This window comes from Lynx canadensis, chromosome E1, assembly GCF_007474595.2.
Source record: "Lynx canadensis isolate LIC74 chromosome E1, mLynCan4.pri.v2, whole genome shotgun sequence".
Lineage (NCBI taxonomy): Eukaryota > Metazoa > Chordata > Mammalia > Carnivora > Felidae > Lynx > Lynx canadensis.
In genome coordinates, this window is record NC_044316.2 from 44547181 (window position 1) to 44569707 (window position 22527).

General features: G+C 50.6%; 1 protein-coding gene and 1 long non-coding RNA gene across 3 annotated transcripts in view; one reads left to right on the forward strand and one right to left on the reverse strand.

The window, feature by feature from the left end:
• Positions 1–760: 760 nt before the first annotated feature.
• The window catches only part of MRC2 (mannose receptor C type 2), a 51864-nt gene continuing 30097 nt past the window's right edge, over positions 761–22527 (forward strand). For both annotated transcript variants that reach the window (XM_030296254.1, XM_030296256.1), the window contains exon 1: positions 761–1119. In XM_030296254.1, the coding sequence (XP_030152114.1) occupies positions 993–1119 (127 nt within the window). In that variant the 5' untranslated portion in view covers positions 761–992. The remainder of the gene's footprint in view (positions 1120–22527) is intronic.
• On the reverse strand, positions 15860–17802 carry LOC115501274. Its single transcript, XR_003964761.2, has 3 exons — positions 17453–17802; positions 16463–16674; positions 15860–16225 (listed from the first exon to the last, which is right to left on the reverse strand). It is a non-coding gene; the product is annotated as an uncharacterized LOC115501274 (long non-coding RNA).

Here is a 22527-nt window from a genome sequence, read left to right on the forward strand (position 1 = left end):
AAATTTCCATTCGGCCCTCTGCGACCGGCCAGCAGTATGGTTGCTGGTAAGAGTGAGGACGTCTGTCTTCAGTGGACAGATTTTTCTCTGGGTTTCTGGATGCAACCCCAACTAGCAAAAGCACTGCACCCCTTTGCGCCAAGGACGCTGACCCAGGGGTCGCGCAAATGCTAAAACGACGTGCAAGTGTTTGCGCTCCGCACACGGCCGGGGGCCCTGCCTCCCCCTCCCCCAATCTTCGCCCTGGTGGCCGAGCCCTGGGCTCCGCCCCTTTCCCCCCAGACCCGACCAAGGGTCCTCCTAGGCGTGGAGGTAGCGGATGCTCGCCAGAGCAGACGTCCGCAGAAAGGCGGGATAGAGGGGGCGCCCGCGGCCGGGCTCTGGCCGCCTGGGTCGGCCGCGCGCCCCCGCCCCACCGAGCCTCGCAGCCCAGGTCCCGCCACGCCGTGAAGTTTGCGGAAACTTTTGCAGTCGCTTCCCCGCCCGCGCCAGCCGGGGAGCTGTGACGCAGCGTCTGGGGCTCCAAGCCCGGACTGAGAAGAGAGGGAAGGCGAGGCGGGGAGAGGGAGGGCGACGGAGGACGAGAGAAAGAGCGCCCGCCGGGGTCCTCCTCGACCCCGCGGATCCTCCTCTCCGCTTCCCCTTTCTTTCCCCCTTGGCGCTCTCTCTGCGGCCCGGGCCCCGGCCCCGCGCCCGCCGGCGCCTCCTCCCCTTCCCATCCCACGCTGCCCGCTTCCCTTCCCCTCTACCCCTCAAACCCTCCTCCGGGTTCTGCGCTCCTCCCTCCGCCCTCCCTCCCCGCCCCCCCCACCCCCGCTCCGGGCCAGCCTCCTTCCCTCCTCCTCCCCTCTTCTCCCCGAGAGGCATCACTTCGTCCCGACCCGAGGAAGACGCGAGCCCCTCGCGGGCGGTCGTCACAGCCCAGCGCCCGCGCTGCCACCGCGCGCCGCGCCCGTGCGCCCTCGGTCCCCGCGTCCCCCAGCGCCGCGGGCATGGGGCCCCGCCGGCCGGGCCCCGCGCCCTGGTCTCGTCACCTGCTGCGCTGCGTCCTGCTCTTCGGGGGTCTGCACCTCGGCCACCCCGGCGCCCCCGGGGACGCCGCCGCCGCCGCCCTCCAGGGTAAGGCGCTGCCAACTTGGCCAACTTTGGGGGCCGGGCCGGGGGAGGGGGGGGGCGCCGGGGAGCGGGCCGCTCTCGACTTTTCCCTCCTTTTTTTTTTTCTCCCAGAAGCGCGTGTGCGTGTTCGTGTGTGCGTGTGCGTGCGTGTGTGTGTGTGTGTGTGTGTGTGTGTGTGTGTGTGACTGGGTTTTTAAAAATCGTCTCCGCTTTTCTGAAAGCGGGGTGGGGAGGAGAGGGGAGGAGGAGCACGCCGGGAGGTGGGGGAGGACCTGAGTGGAACCAGATGTGGCAGGCGGCGGGGGAGGGGAGCTCGGGGGTCTCGAGCTGCCTCGGAGGAAGAGGGCGGGCTCCGGGAGGACCCCCGCGCCCGCCCTCCCGGACCACCCGGCGCCGGCCCTGCCCTGGGCCCGGAGACCTGCAGGGCGCGTCCGGGGAAACCAGAGGCTCCCTCCAGGCCAGTCTCCTTGCTTTGCCCCAAGACCCATACGTTATTATTGTTTTCGAATTATTCGTAAGGGCTCCTTTGCCCTTCCTGGCATCTCGGGGGCGTTTATATTTTCTTTTCCACACTTGTTTTTCAAGGACAGCTTGTGGCATGTGGCAACCTCACTGTTTGAAGGAAACACTGTGGGGCACTTTTGTGCCCCCAGGATGCAGCGACAAGCTGGGCACTGTGTGTGTGTGTGTGTGTGTGTGTGTGTGTGTGGTGGTGTGTGGGTGGCTCTGACCAAACTGGCACCCCTCCAGAGTAGACAGACCTTGGGCCCCAAAAAAGCTGCTAAAGATGCAAAAATCCAACCAACCAACAAAACAAAAAACCGAACTTGTGCCTTTTCTTTCTGCTGCTCTTTCAAAGGGTGACAGTGACGTGTGGGGACAGACAGACCCCTCACCAAGAATCTGAGAACTAAAGGGAAAGATCTACTTCCGGGGGGGGGGGGGGGGGGCGGTGCAGGAGTCAAAGCTGGAACCTCCCGGGAGTGTAGTTACTACAGCCCCAGTGCTGGGCCCAGCTTCATCCTGCTTTATGTTTAATTTGCGGATGGGGGTCAGTGGAAGGGGACAGTAGTGCAGTGTTTGCAGTTTTGCGCAAAACCCAAACAGCCCCCCGGAGGGTCTGGGTTCTCTAGCCATGGCCTATGCTTGCTTGCTTGCTTGGCCTGGGCAGTGTGACGTAGAGGACCAAGACCCGTATTTGCCCGATTGTGCTGTCCGGATTGTGTGGATGGGAGCGATGGGGTTTGGAGTGACCCACATTCACGCCATGTAGACACCCCACCCCCCACCACTGAACTCCACACCCACCTGGAATTGAATGTTAGACGCAAACCAGGCAGCATCTCCCTACCCCCCGCTGTCCCCTGCCTCCCTGCCCTCCTGCCTGTGTCTTGCTCCTCTGTGAAGGATCGCCGAAGAGGCAGGGTGGGAGGGGTGGAGGAGGATGGCCCTTCCAACAGCCCAAGAGCACATTTGAAAGTCAGGCCCTGGGAGAGTGGTGGCCTAGATGCTGACTCGGCCTTTTCCCTCTTGGAGCTTTTGACAGAGGGAGCTGGAAATGCCTGGGGAGAGGCCCCATCAGGGAGGGGGAGAGGGTCCCCTCTGCCTTGCCATCCCCCCTCTTCTTGCCCTCCCTCGGACTGCGTCTCAGGACGTGTAGCCCCCACAGCCTCAGAGGGGCCCCTTCCCAGTGGCATCGCATTAAACACCCCCGCACGAAGCTTAGGTGTGGGCAGGGAGGTGGCGGTGGGGGGACGGGTCCCCACAGCGGCAGTGGAGTGACGGGAAGGAGAAGTTGTTACCAGTGCTATCCCTGCACATCATTGTTCCCTCGGCCGGAATGCCGCTCCTCTAGGCCGCAGTCCTTCCTCATGCCCCTGTACCTGATGAATTTGGTAGCCACGGGTGGGAACAGTTTACCGCCATCAGGATCCTAATGGTCCAGGAAATGCTTGGGGGGGGATGGATTGGGCTTGGCAGGCCGGAACTTAACCCTGGGGGGTGGGGGTTGTCTGCGAGTGGCTGTCTGACCACCAGCAGGGGAGCCCTGTGGGGTGAGAGTATGGGGCACCACAGCGCCCCTTGGGGGCAGCGAGGCAGCAGTTTGGCAGTGCCTTTGTGGGTATGTGATGGCAGAACCCGTCTCTTCTCCAGCTCCGTGGAGTGCCCCACACAGTGTGGCTAGAAGACCTCTTTGTTAATTGCAGGGTTGGTGCGGGGTTTTTTTTTTTTTTTTTTTTTTTTGTAACATTCACTGCTCAAGGCTGAACCAGATACTTGGGGGGGGGGGGGGGGGTGGTGGAAGGTACAGAAGAGTGTAAGACGCATCCTCAGAGCAAGTTTTGTTGGAGGCGGGAGAAACTGAGTGGGGCACAGGGTCCCCAGGGCTCTCTGTGGGACCAGGCTTTGCAGCGGCAGGGAGGGGAGCCGAGAGGGAGACGCGGAAGGTGGGCTAGCTGTCTGGGAATGATGTGGAAGCTTGCTAGGCTGGGGTGTAGAGTTGGTGAGTTGGGTGGAGGAGAGGCTTGAAAGGGGAAGCCGGCCAGGTGGCTGGGAGGCTAAAATGAGGGAACCACTTGCTGGTGGGGGTGGGGAATCCCAGGGACCCCCTGGGGTTTCTGAACAGAGGAGGAACGGGATGCGGATTGGAAAGAGGGTTGCTGGGGTCCCGGGGATCAGGTACCCAGGTTGAAGGGTGAAGAGACCTTGGGAGGTCTTCCTGTGGGGACAGACCACTGTCTAGAGAACAGGGAGGGAGACGTTCCTTCTGAGAGGCAGGCAGGTATCCCTGCTGCTGCCCGTCAGCCAGACAAATAGCTTGCACCGCTCCTGGTGAGTCACAGAGTTCAGAGCCTCCTTATTACCCGCCAGCCCCCCAAGACCCAATCTTCCCTGCTCCACCCCGCTTGCCTTCTGTGGGCTGCCAGGGTTAGGGTGGCGCCTGGCTTGAGCCGCAGTTGATGCTGGGGAGCTGGCCCTCCGCCTCAGGCTCACCTGGACAAGGCGAGGGCGCAGGCAGGGGAGGAGGAAGCCCAGGTCTTTGTCCCCATCAGTGCACATTAGAGAAATCTTCCCTTTCTGATGCTTGCATGGTGCAGGGATTTGGGCCGATGAGATGATTTCAGAAGTGCCATGAAATTCTCAGAAGAGTATTCGTTTGGATTCACCGCTAATTTAAGCCCTGTTGCACCCTGCGGAGGGATGAGGTGATAACAGCGATGGCTACCATTATTCATGGGCCGGGCGCCTCGCCCAGGGCTTTATAAGCAACAGCTCTTGTATCTCACAACCCTGGGAGGGCGTCACCACCACCGGCAGTCAGCAGATGCGAGATGTTAAGTCATGTGCTCGAGAGCACACCGCCACATCGCTAGAAGGTGGTAAAAGCAAGATGCGAACTCAGGTGTGGCTGCTGAGCCTGAACACTTCAGTACCAGAACATGCTGCGTCTCCGAATTACGTGGTATGTGTTAGGAAAGGCTGGAAAATTCTGCTGGGTGGGTTTTTCCCCACTAGCTCTAAGCCCTCTAGAACATCCTCTCGATGAGTCTGTCCTGAGAGGAACCCTAGGAAGACGGTAGAGCGGGCAACCCTGTGTTTATTTATACCTTGGCTGTGTCAGGGGGCTTGTCTCTCCCCCAGTCCCACTGGGCCCAAGACACAGGGACTGAGACCTGCTCAGCGTCCTCAGGATATCTGAGATGCCCCCTCTGAGGAGGCCTCCGTAAGCGAGTGACGGAAGGGGTCTGATGGAGGAGGAGCCAGCCCTCCTCCCCCCGCCCTGCACCCCAGCTTCCCAAAGGTTAGGGATTCATAGGCTCATTCATTTGGTCTGAGGATCGTGGGGCTGCGCTGAGAGCAGGGATGGCTGTGGCCGGTTCTTTTGAGCCCACCTCCGCCTACCCCTCTGGTGGGGGTCCCTGGACTTGGAGGGCCTGGGCACTGCTGACAGGAAGAGTCCCTTCCTGTTTGCTCCTTCATGAGATGGGAGGGGCCGCTTCCCATGACTGGATCCTATAAATCTGGGTGGGGTGGGCCATGGCAGTGGTGATGCAGCTCTTGGATCTCACCCTGGGCACTGCAGATCCCCATTACTCCTCACTCCTCAGTGGTGTCAGTAAACAGGCAGGCTGGGTGAAGGCCACACAGTGGCATCTGTGACCCTGGGGACCTGCCGGCATCAGCCAGCTCCAGCCACTTAGGGGACAGATTGAGTCGGCTCCCAAGCTTCACACGTCGCCTGATGGGCAACGCCAGGGGGGTTCCTGCCCTTCCCCCTCCTCTCCCCTTGGCTGTGCAGACCCCTCACATCCTGCTTGGCCGCAGGGTGGGGGGATGGGGGGGCTGCTTCTCTGCTTCACCTCAGCCCTGCCCTTCCCCACTTCGGTTCCTCTGACTGTGCATTCTGCCCCCATAACTCTGGTTGTGTTGCTAGATGATGGCTAGGAGACCATAGCCTCTTCCCAGGTCCCCCGGCCCCCACACCTTCCCCCTGTCCTTAGCATGGTCTGCTCCATCTCCCCTGAACCTTCCTCTGCCCCAGGATGCCCTTCCCTTCTTCCTCCCTGGCTCCTGCCACACTCTGCCTTTCGAGACTCAGGAACCTAGGGGCGCCTGGGTGGCTTAGTCGGTTGAGCATGCGACTTCAGCTCAGGTGTTGGTCTCACAGTTCGTGAGTTCGAGCCCCACGTCAGGGTCTGTGCTGACAGCTCAGAGCCCGGAGCCTGCTTCGGATTCTGTGTCTCCCTCTCTCTGCTCCCCCCCCCCCCCCCCGCCGCCCCCCCCCCGCCCCTGCCCATGCTCTGCGTCTCAAAAATAAATAAACAAAAAAAAGGGCTCAGGATGCTGGGAAAGACACAAAGGAGTCTTGGTCACTGCCTCGGGCTCACCTGGGCTAAGGGGAGACCAGCATCCAGACACTGCACGTGGGGCTAAACCCCAGCATGGGGTGGGGGGCCCTCTCTGTATCTCTTTCTCTGGGTCACCTCTGGGATGACACAGTGACACACTTTTGTCCTGAGCTTCCTACAGGTAAAAACAGGAAGCCAGATTCCCATCTGTTCCTGGCACCCTCCCGAGAGTGTCTGGAAGGGGAAGCTGATGTGGTTCCCCCCACCCGGCCCAAGTGTAGACTGAGGCAGAAGCAAGGTGTGGCCAGGAATGTCCCACCTCCCCTCAGTCCTCCAGAAATGTAAATCAGGACTGAGGTAAGGCCGCTCACCAACTGTGTGAGTTTCTTCATTTGTAAAAGGGGAAAAATAAAACAAAACCCCCTCCTTAGGGGTATCATATTACACAGAGATGAGATAATATGGGTATGAGATGCATGCCTGGTACGGAGTCAATTTCCTAGCAAACCGTATTAAATTATTGCTATTTTCATTATTATTAGGAAGGGAGAACATGAATACCAAGGGACTTCAATGTGAAAAAACACAGTCCTCAACAGATGAGATCCTAACTATAGCACTTTTGTTTTGAGATCAAAGCCGGTCTAAACCCGTTACATCTCAGTGACACTTCGCCAGCTACTCTGAGTGCCTGAAAGTAACCATATTTTTTCTGAACCTCAATTTAAATCCGAAAGGAAAAAAAAAATCCTATCCTCAGTTGTTCTTGCTCCTAAAACCCTTCAATCCCCCACCTTCCCTCTTCACTTCCCTTCTTCATGAAGCTTCTCCAGCTGACCTTCACGTAGGAACTGAGGAGTTTCCTAGACTGGACTTTCAGTGTGAAAACCCAGACAGTCCCCGGCAAATGGAGCTGCTTCCTGACCCCCGGCCACTGTAGCATGCTGCGTCTCGATGGTCATGGTAACTAGGCTTCCGGATTATTAATTTCAGTGACCCTCCTCAGGCCTCACCTTGCAGCGTGGGGGTGCGGTTGATACCCTCGGTTTAGAGAATGCATGCTTGGTGGAAAACAGACCATACGGAAGTGAAACATAAACAGTTTGGGGTCCTCCCTCCCCTCAGCCCACAGCTTACAGTAACCCCTGTCATGGGGTCATCTTCCGGTTTTTATGCATATGCACACACACACATAAATACTCCTTTTAGACAGTTGGGGCCTCATTTTATACTCTATGATGTGACAAAGTAATTTTTATTTTATAATATTCTTGTGGGTCTTTCCATGACAGGCTAGAGAGCTGCCGCATCCTTTTTTTTTTTTAACTTTTTTTAATGTTTATTTTTAAGAGAGACAGAACGCGAGTGGGGGAGGGGCAGAGAGAGAGACGGAGACCCAGAATCCGAAGCAGGCTCTAGGCTCTGAGCTGTCAGCACAGAGCCTGATGCGGGGCGCAAACCCACAAACCACGAGATCATGACCTGAGCCAGAGTTGGATGCCCCACCGACTGACCCTCCCCCCCCCACCCCGGGCGCCCCACTGCCACATCCTTAATAGTGCCCAGGATTCTGGTGAAGGGGTGTACAAAGAAACTCCTTTCCTACGGATGGACACTTTTTGAAAATCCTCTCCTCCTCTGGCCTTTGTCACTCAGTTTGCATCCGTGGTCTCTGCCTCCTGTCTTCCCCTCCATCCTCAGTGCAGAGCCCAGCATTGCTGCCACATTTGTTCCTAAAAGGCAGATTTAATCCTCAACAGAACAAGGTCTGAACTTTCAGAATTGGGAATTTGAGGGCCTGCTGAGTTCGGGTTCTACCCTTTCTCTTCAACCCCTGGCACAAATCAAACCGACCTACTTGCTGTCGTGCAGAGATGGCCCTGGTTCTGCCCAGCGCAGCCTCTGCTCAGGCTTTTCTCCCAGCCTGGAGTGCCTGCTTCCACAGGTCCGAGTCCCGGCTCATACCTGAGGCCTCAAGTTGCCCTCAGCTGGAAGAAGCCTTTCTTTCTAGAACTCCTCTCATGTTTCATCACTGCCGCCTGCCTGGTGGAGCCACTCCTTCCCTTCCTGGACTCCAGGACAGGCATTTATGGCCCCACACTGGCCCCGCACAGTGCCTTGGACACAGTGCATTTAGTAAGTAGTTACCGAAACAAAAAAAGGAAAGAAAGAAAAGAGCAGACCAGTGTTCAAAGAACCTCCCGTCACCGGTTTTACTGAGGTATAATTGACCTGTAACATTGTATTGGTTTAAGGTGTGCAGCATAATATTTTGACACACATATATGTTGTGAAATGATTGCCCCATCCATTGCCTCACATGGCTACAAAATTTTTTTTCTTATGATGAGAATTTTTTTTTGTAATAGAAAGGCAATAAGGAGAGCTATGCTTCCAGAGTTTTAGATGACGTCACAGTCATGAAAAACATATGGCATGGAATTAAACAGAAAAGAATCCAATGGACTGGAATAAATTCCAGAAGTAGACTTAAACTTGTTATAAGAACTTAATGGGAGAAACACCAGAAACAACACATTAGTGGGGGAAAGAATCTTTACTTTTAAATATTATTGGACAAGTAGATTATAATTATTACAGTTTTAATTTCAATCTATAGCTGATTACACTTAAGGGAATTTATAGGGCCTGTTGTCACACGGAAAGTGAAAAGATCGCTAGCAATTAAAGAAATTAACTTTCTTTAAATATGTAATTAAACTAGCAAAAACAGAATACCTAAACTTGACAGCTATGAAGACACCAATCTGTATGACTTAGGGCACTATAAATTGGTTCGGTTTTTCAGGGTTCAGTCTTTCAGACAATATGTAAGAAACTAGTTATGTAAGACTCCATATCCTTTGACCTCATTATTCCAGTTTGGGGAATTTATAAGGCATTAATCCCAAAGAAAAAAAAATGCTCATAGTAGTGCTATTTATAGTAGCAAAACAAACTGGAAACCGTTTAAATGCCAGATGGTAAGATAATGGATAAGCACCTAAGATGTCTTAACACAATGGACAATTTATGTAGCTCTAAATGGCAAATACACACAACTAACGTCAGTGCATGCAGATATGTCTAAGAAGGCAAGTTCTCATGACCACAAGGCAATCTTACAAAATACTATGCACATGCTAGTAACAAGTGGAGACGCATGCCTTATCATGGACCTTCATTTTTCGTTTATTCACTTAACTTTTGGTTTTGTTTTCCTGAGTGCTGACAATGTGCCAGGAGGACCCCCAGGGGTGGCTCAATTAGTTAAGCGTCTGACTCTTGATTTTGGCTCAGGCCATGGTCTTGCAGTTTGTGAGTTTGAGCCCCACGTCAGGCTCTGCACGGACAGCTCTGAGCCTGCTGGGGATTCTCTCTCTTTCCCTCTCTCTCTGCCCTTCCCCCATGTGCTTTCTCTCTCTCTCTCTCTCTCGCTCTCGCTCTCTCAAAATAAATAAATAAACTTTAAAAAAAGAAGAAAGATGGGAGCCATAGACATCTCTGCAATCTCAGACATGGGGTTGGGAACCTGTCTGAGAGGAGAGAAGCCCTGAGTGAGACCAGCCTGGGCAAATAGGAATTCAACTGGAAACAGCCTTGCAGTCAGTCATGGCCCCCAAGAAAGGATTTTCTGGTATAACCCCAAAGATGCTTAACCTCATTTCTGAAGGATCTGAGGCTAGAAGAGCAATGCTGGTTTAGAAGAGCCTGGAAGCACTTTATAATAGCCAAACAAACAAATGTACATTGAAAGAAATGTGGATAAATTACAGAGTATAGACACACAATGAAATATAATGCAGCAGTGAAAGTAGTGAACCTCAGCGACATGCATCATCATGGGTGAATCTTGGAGACAGAATGTCGAGTGGGGTAAAAAATCCCAGAGTACTACTTTGATATTATACTTCCTCAAGCCATTGGAAAAGCTGAGAAAATAGTGAACACCCATATACTCTTTACCTAGAAGCACCAACTGTTAACGTTTAGTCACATTTGCTTTAGCTCACTGTGTGTGTGTGTGTGTGTGTGTGTGTGTGTGTGTGTGTGTGTGTGTCTGGTGAAGCTTTGAGACAGTTGTAGGCATGACATTTCACACCTAAATACTTCACCATCAACTCAAAACATAGACGTTATCCTTTATAACTATAATACCATAATCACATTCAAGAAATATACAACCTTTTTTTTTTCTTACATGCAGTCCTTGTTTGGATTTCTCTAGTTGTCCCAAGAATACCCTTTACAGCTGTTTTTTTTAAAGTCCAGGATCCAATTTGTTGTCATGTCTCCTCAATCTCTTTTATTCTAGAATAGTTGCTTGGTCTTTTTGTCTTATAAGCATTGCATTTTTTTAATGACTTCAGGCCAGTTGTTTTGTAGAATCTCCACAGTCTATATTTGTCTGATGTTCACTCATTACATTCATGTTAAACATTTTTGGAAAGAAAACTACATGGGAGATGTTGTGTCCTTTCCATTGTGTCACATTAAGTATGTTTGTTCCTCTGTTGGTAATGCTAACTTTGGTTGCTTGGTTCATGTTGTTTACCAGGTTTGTCCACTAAAAAGTTACGTTTTCCCCTTTGTGTTTAGTAGATAATCCAAGGAGCTTCAACTAAAACAAGGAAAGGAACAGCTAAAAAAGCAAAGTTATTAATAGCAGCACTATTCATAATAGCCTCAAACTGAAATCCAGCCCCAACTAAAAACTACCCAAATGCCCATCAACAGTAGAAGGGATACATTATAGTAGCCCCACACAAGGGCATAGTATAGAGCAATGAGAAGGAACAATCTGCAACTCCGTGCAACAGTGTGGATGAAGTTCACAAACAATGAGCAAGACCCAAGGGAGCTCATGATCCCACTAATATAAAATACAAGAGGCAAAATTAATCTATGCTGTTTGAAATCAGGAGAGTGGTTACCATTAGTGAAAGCAGTTGTGACCAGAGTCTTAAATAAAATTTAAAAAGAACAACACACAGGGAAGAGTGATCTATTATGTCTTTGGCAAGGAGCTCATAGAGGCCAATAGGGAAAAACACAGGAATCTCCAGTAGGTTTTTTTTTTTTTTAAGTTTATTTCAGGAGAGAGAGAGTGAGAGGGGAAGAGAGGCAGGGGGAGAGAGAATCCCAGCTGGCTTCACGCTCTGTGAAGAGCCCAACGCAGGGCTCGATCTCACAAATGGTGAGATCATGACCTGAGCAGAAATCAAGAGTCTGGCGATTAACTGACTGAGCCATCTAGGTGCCCCTCCCCGGTAGTTCTAAGGCATCTAAAATCAGAATAGGTAAGACAGCAAAGGCTGTGAACAGAGTTTTGCAAAGAAGACGAGTAGCAGTATCTAATAAGCCTATGGAAAATGTTTAAAATTACTAGCAAACAAGGTACCATTTTCACCCCTGACGATAGTGCCAATAAAGATTGATGTAACAATATGTTCAATATAACATTATTTATAATTATGAAAATCTATAAATTGAAGACTATTAATAGTGAATAAATGAAAGGTAGTATACAGCGCCTCATGGAATAGCATAGCCATGAAAATGGTTTTTACAAAAGTTTTTAGAGACAGAAAAATCCTTTTGCTGAGATGTTAAGGACAAAAACAAGATTCAAAAACGTCTGTGTAGGTGTGTGATGTGTCTGCATATATAATGTGTATATATATATATATATATATACACACACTGTACACATATATGCATATTATGTGCATACACATGAGTATATAGTGTATTTTGAGTCTATAGATAAAATTGGTAGAAAAGTCATACCAAAATTTAGCAGAGGTTATAGGTCACATTCTGTTCTATACCATATTGTGTTACGTATTATCCAACAAGGGTGATTATAGATAAGGCCTTTTTTTTGTTTGAACACGTCTGCGTGTTTGGCGATTGGGAGGCAGGGGGCAACTTTCTCCTCGTCCAACCACGTGACGCCAGCAGCACTCCCCTGACTCCCACCGCGTAACTGGTCCGAGCCCGGAGCACGTGACTCGGCAGAGCCAATCAGGGGCGCGCTGGAAGGGCGGGCCTTTCTTGGGCGGCCCGGACGCCAAGGTATCTGTCTTGGGCTGCGGTTCGGCCAGGCGACAGCGGCCTGGCCCCGGGAGGCGGGAGGGATGCTAGGGAGCGGGGTGGGCGGCCCTGGGGCCTGAAACGCTGACCTGCCGAGACCTTGGCTGCGGTTTTCCCCCCGCTGTTACCCACCCTCCTCTCCCGTCGTTTTTTTAAGTGCCGAATCGGAGTAGGGCCTCTCCACCCGGGGCTCAGCCTTCGGGGCGGGTTTTCCGAAAACGCAGGCAGGTTCCCGGGGCGAGCGCAGGGTCGCGGAGCGGCTGTGGGGACCCACCTCCACGCTCTTCCCCTTAACAGGAAGAGCCTGTTTGGAAAGCCCCTCCAAACGCGAGGCTGCCCCTCTCTACCTTGTACTTAGCCGTCGAGTGCGTACAGAAAGGGGGCTAGGGGAGAGGACCCACGACGCTGAAGTGCAAGTTTGCACTTAGACAACAGCAGGACACAGCACTCTAGAAGCACTCAGTAGCACTACGTACGTCCCATACTGGAGAGCACATCAGAAGGGCGCCAGTTAAGGGGACAGGCTTTTGGAAGGCTTTGTGCTTTTTAAAATTGTATACGTTTCTGTATAACACTGTTTGTGCAACAAATGGGAAATGGAGACTACACGAATATTTACTGAGCGCATCAAGTCGGCCAGAGTCAGTGTTAAGCAATTCCACGTATACAATATTTTAAGTCTCCTATGCCTCCCTTTCACAGATGAGGAAATTGAGCCAGAAACACTCAGAGCCAGGATTACATAGCTGGTGAGTGGCAGAGCCAGGGATGTAATGCTGGCCTGTTTGGTTCCTTCCATGGTCTTCTTTTATTTTACAAATAAGTATTGATTAATATATAATGAACGTTTGGGAACCCACCACCTAATCCAAGACAGAGGACATTCCAATACTTCTGTCTAGCTATGTGCTTCTCATCTGTCTTCCTTTTCATTCCCCCCAACCCAACTCTGCCCTGAACTTTGTGTTTATCAATCCCTTGGTTTTAAAAGTTTTAATTCTTGAAGTATAATATAAATATAGGAAAGTGAACATATAAATGTTCAGTTCAATGAGTTTTCACAAACAGCACACCCATGAAGCCAGTGCTCAGATCCAGCAAATAAGAGCATTACTAGTATTATTAGTATTCCAAGTGCTTGTAAAGATGTTCCATGGCCTAATTAGACATGAGCATTTTTTCTTTGTGAACTGTGTTCCTATCCTCGATCATCTTCTCTCTTCAGATCTAAGCGGCTTAAAATTATGCAGGTGTCTGTGTTTTTCTCATTGACTTACATAAGCTTCTTGCTGCATTTGTTACAAGTATTTTCCAGTTTGTTCTTAAGTTAAATTTTTTATTTGGGTGGCACCTGGCTGGCTCAGTCACACAGCATGTGACTCTTGATCTGGGGTCATGAGTTTGAGCCCATTTTGGGTGTAGAGATTACTTCAAAAAATACATCGTAGGGACATCTGGGTGGCTCAGTCGGTTAAGCGGTTAAGCATCTGACTTCGGCTCAGGTCATGATCTTGTGGTCTGTGAGTTCCAGCCCCACGTCGGGCTCTGTGCTGACAGCTCAGAGCCTGGAGCCTGTTCCAGATTCTGTGGCTCCCTCTCTCTCTGCTCCTCCCCCACTCATGCTCTGTGTCTTTCTCTCTCAAAAATAAATAAACATTAAAAAAATACATTTTGGGGTGCCTGGGTGGTTTAGTCAGTTGAGCGTCTGACTCAGTTTTGGCTCATGTCATGATCCTGGGGTAGAGGGATCGAGCCCTGCATGGGGCTCTGTGCTGAGTGTGGAGTCTGCTTAGGATTCTCTCTCTCTCTCTCTCTCTCTCTCTCTGACTCCTCCCCCACTCGTGCTTTCTCTTTCTAATAAAAAAAGAATACATTTCCGCGATTGTAAAAAATTGCACTTACTTACAGCATTAAAAAAATCAAATAGGAACAAGTTACCAAAAAAGAAAATTTACCTGAAATCTCATCACTAAGAAACAACCACTGTTAACATTTTGGAGAATATCCTTCCAAATTGCCTCCCTTCTCTCTCCCCCTTCTTTTACGAAAGTTGACATAAATGTTTTCATGTTGTTTTGTAACATTCTTTTGTATGCCAATACGTTATTGATGTATTTCTACCCAATGCTTCTGTTGGTTGGGTAGGATTCCATTGTATGGTTGTACCATAACTTATCCCTTGTTGGACATTTGGGTCATTTCTCATCTCGCTGTTGTGGATAACTCTGTATGCATCCTAGCACATTGGATCTACAAAATAATGGGTATCCTGGCTCAGGCTGGGGAGGTGGCTTGACTGACATCAGTTTAATGCATCCGGACTCACCCAGCTTCTTTGTTGTTACGAGTCTCTGCTCCTTGGCACAAGGACTAGGTGTTTTGTCTCCCCCATCTGTAGACTTTCCCGGGGAGCATCTCTTCTGGTTTATTTCTGTAATCTCCCTTTCCAGATGGGCTGAGTTTAGTGTATAACTCTGCACATATAGGTTGAGGTCACTTAGGGTTACATTTGAAACAAAGGACAGACACACACACACACACACACACACACACACATTCTCTATCTTTTTAAAATTAGCAAATATGTTCATTGTAGAAAATGCAAGGAAGAGAAAAAAACCCACCAGCTATCTCTTAAGTCAGTGATAACCACTGTTGACACTTAGGTGTATACAGTGGTTCCGAAACTCTGGGGTGCCTGGGAATCTTGTTTACAATCCAGATATTCCTTTACTCTGCGGTTCCAATTCAGTAGGTCTGTTGCCAGGCCTGGGCACCTACATTGCTCCCCAGGCAATTTAGACACTCAAGTTTAAGAACAAGAAAGTACCAATGTTTTCCAGACATTACTTGATTTAAAAGAAAATAGAGGGGTGCCTGGGTGGCTCAGTTGGGCAACCAACTTTAGCTCAGGTCATGATCTCGCAGTTTGTGGGTTGAGCCCCGCATCAGGCTCTATGCTGACAGGTCAGAGCCTGGAGCTTGCTTCAGATTCTGTGTCTCCCTCTCTCTCTGCTCCTCCCCCACCTGTGCTCTGTCCCTCTCTCTCAAAAATAATAAGTAAGCATAGACATTTTTAAGGAAAATAGAAGTGAGATTGTTTTATTTTAATATTTTATTTTAGTTTAGTTTTTAAAAATATTTATTTAAGTAGTGTCTACACCCAACATGGGACTTGAACTCATGACCCTGAGATCAGGAGCCGCATGCCCCACTGACTGAGCCAGCCAGGTGCCCTGCATTTGTGCTTTTGAAGGCTTTTGATATATGTTGTCAAATTCTCCTCCAAGAAAGTCACCCTCCTACTACCATGGAGGTTACTGCTACTTCTATAAGCTCACTTTTTGCTGGGCAGGTTGGTGAGGCCTTTCTGTCCGTGAGCTCAACCAGTACTGCCAACTACCTGGTGGGTAGTACCCAGCTCGGCTCCTGGCACAGGCTGACCCTTTTCTCCACTGAAGAGATGACAATACTGAGGGATGAAGAGGTCAAATAACCAGTTTGAGAGCAGGGATTCAAACCGAGCCTTGTATCTGGAGCCTGAGAGCTCTTAACCACACCATGATTTTGTTTATTTTTTATTTATTTTTAAATACATCTTGTTTTCTTTTTCTTTTTTAATTTTTATTTTAGAGAAAGCACACGTGAGCAGGGAAGGTAGCAGAGGGAGAGAGAAAGAGACAGTGAGAGAGAGAGAGAGAGAGAGAGAGAGAGAGAGAGAGAGAGAGAGAGAGAATCTCAAGTAGGTGCCACACTCCTGGAGGAGCTGGACTCAGGGCTCGATCCCATGACCCTGGGATCACGTCCTGAGCCGAAATCAAGAAGTGGCCATTCAGCCAACTGAGCCACCCAGGAGCCCCACCACACCATGATTTTAAATTGATATCAGAGAGTGATGGTTGTGGGAGCAGTACTTTTTTTTTTATATGGTTCTAAAAAATGTACGAAAGAAATCAGGAAAAGGCATCGGAGGCTGGGGAAAGAGAAGTAATATGAGGGGACCGGCACAGACGTTCCTTTGTAGGTCAGGTCTAGTGTGTTACTGTGGGTCTGGGTGATGTCACAATGGTGGTGGCCGTAGTGCGGTGTTGTGTATGAGATCCTTTGTTGCCGTCCAGGGCAAAGCAAGTTACATTCACAAACATTGGACGCTGAGGCAGGTTCTGTGGGATATACAGAAATATTTGGTTTCTTCAAAGGTGATAAGATCCCCTGTGTCTTCCTTCCCTCAGTTTTATTTGCTCTAGAAACATTGTAACAATATAATCGAAAGTTATGTGTAATCCCAACCTCCTGGCACAACAAATAATTTTGTGTTTTCACTTTATTCCCTTCTGTTCATTGTCCATATGGAGATCTGTTTTTAAGAGGGTATAATTTAGAGGATGTTAAACCCTTACCCATAGGACACAGCTTGCCTTCTCCCTCCCCTGGTCCTGTTCAATTCAGCACACACGTAGGGAACACCTGCTGTATGCCATGCACTCGGGAGGCGCGTGGATGAGACACAGCTCTTGTTCTCCAGGAACTGGTCACTGAGGGAGACACACCCTAAAAGGATCGTGTCAGTATTCCATAGACTTCTCTCCCTGTAGATCTCCCCAGGAGGAGTCTGTGAAGAGTCAGGGAGAATATTTTATAATTCAGTTTACGGGTAAGAAGACAGAGTCCCCTAACGTCATTGAGATTGTAATGGCAGGATCAGAACCTGAACTCCTGAGCCAGATCTGAGATTTCCTTTCCAGCCTCCTTCTTGTAGGTAACGGGGCCCCGCAGCCGCATGACTGCTTGAGCCCCAGAGAAAGGTCCCTTGCAGACTCTGTCCACCCACTGTCCCAGCATCTGCCAGGCTGAGGGGTGTGGGCGCTACCCCACTCCCTTCCACACTCTCCCTTCCAGCTGCGTATTTTGTGACCTCATTTTCCCTTTACAATGGCCCTTGGAGTTTATTTCTGCAGAACCGGAATGTGGTAGGGACCAGGGTACACCCCAGGCCGCCCTAACTCTCCCAGAGACCCCCTCGCTTTGCCCTGACACACTTTGCGGCCTCTTCCGCCTGTAGCTCCCTTCCAGGCACACCTGGGGAGGGGCCGAAAGTTGAGAGGCCAGAAACAAATGGTGGTTGCCAAGGCACCCACGGGAATTGGGGGGAGGATCCTGCGTCTGGACTGTGAATTTATTTTTCTTTTAATTCTGTGGAAGACCAGCTTAAACACTTTCGTCCTTGGCCTTATTTCCTCTTATCGTTTCCTCTCATCCAGATAGCAGCATCTGCTAAGCCTGGTTCCCAGGCTCTCTGCTGCAAAACACAGATTCTTGAGCTCACAGCCGCAGTCAAGGCAGAGGCTCTTGCTTAAATATCAAAAAATAGTTATGGCCCTTCCACTTACCAAGGACTTATCAGGTACAGAGCATCTTCAAGCATTTTCTTGCATAATCCTGCCAGAAACCCAGGAGACGGGCCTTATTAATGTCCTTCCAAAAGCAAGGCTTGCAGAAGTGAGGCAGCCAGCCCCAGGGCCCACACAGGGATTTGAACCTGGGTGGGTACAGATTGCAGAGCTCATCTCCTAACTGCTCCACCGCTGTGCTTCCCGGAGAAGGTGTGGGCAAGGTGCTCTCGGCCCGTCATTCCAGAAGCCGGCAAACATTGATCTTCGGCATGTCGTGTTAGGGAGATCCTGAAGAGTGCCACGCTTTGCTTCTAGAACCAAACAGGTCATCTTTGGCTGCTGCCACGTCAGAAGGTCAGGAAATAACCAGAGAGCAGAGGAAAAGGGTCATTATGAAATGTGTCATGATTTCTCAAAGTCTTGTGCTGCGATTCAGAAATGTGTTACGAAAGGGATACGACATGTCACAGGGACATTGTGCTTGCAATAGAGCCTCACTTAGAGGACCCTCCCCCCCTTTTTATTTTTGGTTTTGAAATAGGCATAGCTGTCTGGTCATTTTTTTTTTTTAAGTTTATTTATTTATTTTGAGAGATAGAGAAAGTACAAGTTGGGGAGGGGCAGAGAGAGAGGGATAGAGAGAGTATCCCAAGGAGGTTCCACACTGTCAGTGCAGAGCCCCAGCCCAACCCGGGGCTCAAACCCAGGAACGGCCAGATCATGACCCTAGCCAAAGTCGAAGCTTAACTGACCAGGCCACCCAGGCGCCCCCTCTGGTCACTCTTAATAGAGACCAGGATACTGAAGAACATTTCTCCTCTCTGATAAAAACAGTCGTGCAAGCATGATACTATGTGGCTGCTTTCATTCTACCTCAGTGTTGGGTTGGGGGCTGGGGGGTTTGCAAAAGGGGTGGGTGGGGACTGTGGCAAGCTAGTGAGCGCCCTCCCAGGTGGGCAGCTCCACCCATGAACCGGGACTGGCTGCCTGTGGACACACTGGAAACTGGAAATCCAGATTATTATGTAAAATCTGTCTGTCTGTCTCTGTCTCTCTCTCTCTTTAAGTAGGCTCCATGCCCAATATGGTGCTTGAACTCACAACCCTTAGATCAAGAATTGCATGCCCTACTGAGCCAGCCAGGGGACCCTCTGAAATCTCTTCAGTTTTAAATGTTGCCTCACTTTTCTTTCACACACTGTGATGACCAAATATAACCCACCTGTAGGTTATCAATTTAAAGCACCTGGAATAAGTTGTTCAGTGCTCAGCTCTGTACCCGGTCCTCTTGGACTCCCCTCTGAGCTCTGCCCCTTATCAAGCTGTTATCAAGCTGTCTTAATCTCTCATTTAATACCTTATGTTCCTCATCTGTCAGGTGGGAGATGGTAATTTTACCTACTTCTGAGGGCCGCTATGAGAATTAACGAGAAAAGGCTTGAAACCTGGCACCTGATACCTACCAAGCCCACAGTAAACATTAACTTTTATATTTCAATACTTTTACATCTCATTATTTGTGTCTCTTTCCATAAGTGCAGGGTGACGTTATGTCCTAGTTTGCCTGGGACAGCCCTGGTTCAATCTTGTGGTACATGTGTAATTATCATGAACTCCCCTTTTTATTCTTAGTATTAGACAATAAATTATATGGTCAACCTATTTAAGCAAATACTGGCATTGTGCCATTTAGGACTTTAACAAATTGTATTTCAAATGAAAAGATCATGGTTCCAGTTGTATGAGGATCTTTGGACAAGTCACTTAGGCTTTCCATGTTTCTGTTTCCACATTCTTGTCAAAGTTTCAGAAAAAAGAATGAATCACTGAAGTATAATTAGTAAAAGTTTCTTGTGCACACACCAAAGATTGCAAACCAGGAGGACTCAAACCAAAACATGGAATGAGGCTCAGAGGTATATTATTATGAAGCACTTAGATAGTGTGGAGGCAGTGGCTGTTTATACTTCACAGCGATTAATTATAATATTAGAGCTTTCTTTTTTTTTTTAAGTTTATTTATTTATTTTTGAGAGACACACAGAAAGTAAGTGGGGAAGGAGCAGAGAGAATGGGAGAGAGAGAATCCCAAGCAGGCTCTGCACTGTCAGCACAGAGCCCGATGCAGGGCTCGAACTCCCAAACCGAACTCACCAACCGTGAGATCATGACCTGAGCTGAAACCAAGAGTCCCATGCTTAACCGACTGAGCCACCCAGGCACCCCTAATATTAGAATTTTCTTAAATGAAAGGGAAATGGTTCATGGTTATCTCGTATGAATTTTGGGGATCCATTTAAGTTTTGCTTATAATTTTCAGAGGCACAGGTTAAGTATTGACCCAGTTCAAGTTAGATTTGCTTGTGTTGCAAAATAAGCTAAATTAAGCTTTGCTTTTATGACTAAACTGGTTTTGTCTGCTCAGGGAATTTTCGAGTCTGGTCTCCCTATGTGTTTGATTTCATTATTCTAAAGGATTGACAGGATGAATTCTAAGATTTCCACAGTCTGCGTTCATTTTGTCATTTGACAAACATTTATTGTGAGTCCAGACTATGCCAGGCAAATGCCCAGCATGTGGAGAGGCCAGAGACGGAGGCCAATAAGGACCTCTCGGGCAGCGGGGTGGGAATCCCTACCAGGTTTTAAAAGTGTTATTTGAAAGACTTATCTAGAAATTGTTCACAAAATGTTTCTAGTGAATGGAATGTTTATATTTGAAACCTCAGTTTCTAGCAAACAAACCATTACATGCAGTGTAATTCTCTACACATTTCTATCTTGTGAGTGGCTATCTAATTTTAAAAAATTATTTCAGTGTGGAAAATTGGAAAATACAGAAAGGCCCAAAGGAAATTCTTCCGTTGACTCTTCAATGAGCCAGGGGCCATCTAATGTTTTAGCTTTAGGTTACTCCTCGCCCCCACACACCTGAGGCCACTTTGTCAAAACTAAACTTTAAAAAGCTGCTCTCCCCACATTTGCGTATTTCCTAATAAAGTAATTCTCCAGCCATCCATCCATCCTCCATCAACCAGGTATGGAATACCCAACCTGGCGCTGTGCCTGGGGCCCCAGACGGCTCTCCTGTCAGCGATATAATGAAATCGTCCGTTCGCGACTTCCTCCTGCAGATAAACCAGCGTGGCTCAGCACTGGTAGGGGCGTGCTTTCATGCGTCGGTGGGCATTGCTGGGCAGGTGACTAGGGCGCCTCGCCTCCAGTCCTGAATCTGGCTCTTCGCGGGCGGGCCAGTGGGGTTGGACGGTGCCGGCCCAGAAAAAGCCACTTCCTGCCGCGACCGGAGCGGGCCGTCGTTGTGAAAGCGGCCCCCTGGGGGAAGGAAGTGACTTTGCGCGGTTTATTTTGGCTGCGGGCTGGCAGACGGCGCCGGGGGCCGCGGGCCGCGCAGACCCCGCGTTCGCAGAGCGGGGCCGTGGAGCCGGTGGGCGGAGGCCCCGCGCCGAAACGCAGGGGGCGCGCTGCCGAGAGGGGGCGCGGGGAAGGGGGGCGGCGCGGCGCGGATGGGGGCGCGCGGCCGGGAAGGGAGGCGGCGCGGCGCGGAGGGGGGCGCGCGGCCGCGAGGACCCAGAACTCCCGGGGCCGGCGGCCCCCTGCCCCCAGGTCCTGGGGCGGGGTGAGGGAGGAAGGGGTCGAGGTGTGCCCACCCCGGGGATGCTCCCGTGAGGAGCCCAGCTGGGGAAGGGGCACAGAGGACAGGCCTGGGAGCCGACGGTCCGTCCGGAGCTTAGAGGCGTGATCGCTTCTGTAGGGGCCCGGCGGCATCCCCGTTTCATCCTGCCAGATGGGGCCCGGGAAAGGACAGGCCGCAAAGATTGTAATGCCTTAGTTTGAGGAGACAAAAGCCGGCAGAGGGTGAGATCAAACACCACTAAATCGCCAGGGGGGAGGCCAGGGCCTGAGAGTATTTGGTTCCCAGAGAGCCCGGAGGGTGGGGGCTGAGGGGTGGGGGTGGGGGGACCCGGCAGAGTTGCAGGAAGGTGAAAATCGCCTCTCCGATTTTACGAATAATCCAGGTCGCTCCCACCCGCTTCACGTACCCCCTCTCTTGCGTTTATTACGTGGACGTGACAAGTCCACCTCAACCCGTTCCCCGCCCAGAGTCTGCTTTAACATCTTCCTGGGACGGAGCAGGTCACATTTTGCAGCACATACGTTTTAAGGGGGGAGAAGAACATCTCTAGAAATGACTGATAGAGGAAGCTCACCATGGCTGGAGGGAGAGAGGGAGAGACACCACACACACGTGTGACAGCAGCAGAGGGGGGCTGCGTGTGCCGAGTTTGGTCACATGCGCTTTAAGCAATGGAGAGCAGGCAGTTTGGCCCCGCTGGAATGCAGAGGTGGTTGGGAGGAGGGAGGAGAGTGTGAAAAGCCTGGAGGGTGGAGAGTAGACGGAAGCCCACAATCGCCCAGGATTTGGGTGGAGATATCGCACAGTTGGACAGGGCATTGGGCCCCTGTGTCCTGTAACTGTCCTGCCCTTCTGTGAAGGGATGCCCCGCCTCCCCCATCCGGGTCCAATGTGCGCATGGACCTTCTAGCAGAAGGTAGGGCAGGGTGGGGTGCTGGGTCCCCAGGGTTAGCTTTTCAACAGGGAGGGGCTGGCAGCTTCTGCTGACTCAGGGACATTTCCAGGCCTGGCCTCAGGGCCAAGCGGCTTATTGAAAGCAGCTGCTCCTCTTGGCTGGTGGCCCTACGGCCCCTGGCTCTCCCTGGGATGACCCTTTGCCTCTGCGTGGCCTGAGGAGGCCTGAGGAGAAGGGCCAACTACAGAGACTCAGTGGTTAGAGGTCACCCTGCCATGCCCCCGGGGACCAAATCTGGTCAGCCCCCAGGGCTCACCAGCTGGTCCCTAGGAGCTGAGCCAGGCTGGTGACTGGGTCCCCAATCTTTGCTCTTGCCATTCCCCCACCTTGGAACACCTTCCCTTGCTCTTGTCTCTGCTGGTGCCTCTCAGGGTTTTGTTTGACATGCCTCTCGTTCAGCAGATTTTGAGAGTCTGCTGAGTGCCAGACACTCCGCTAGAATTAACTTCCCCTCTGCTTCCT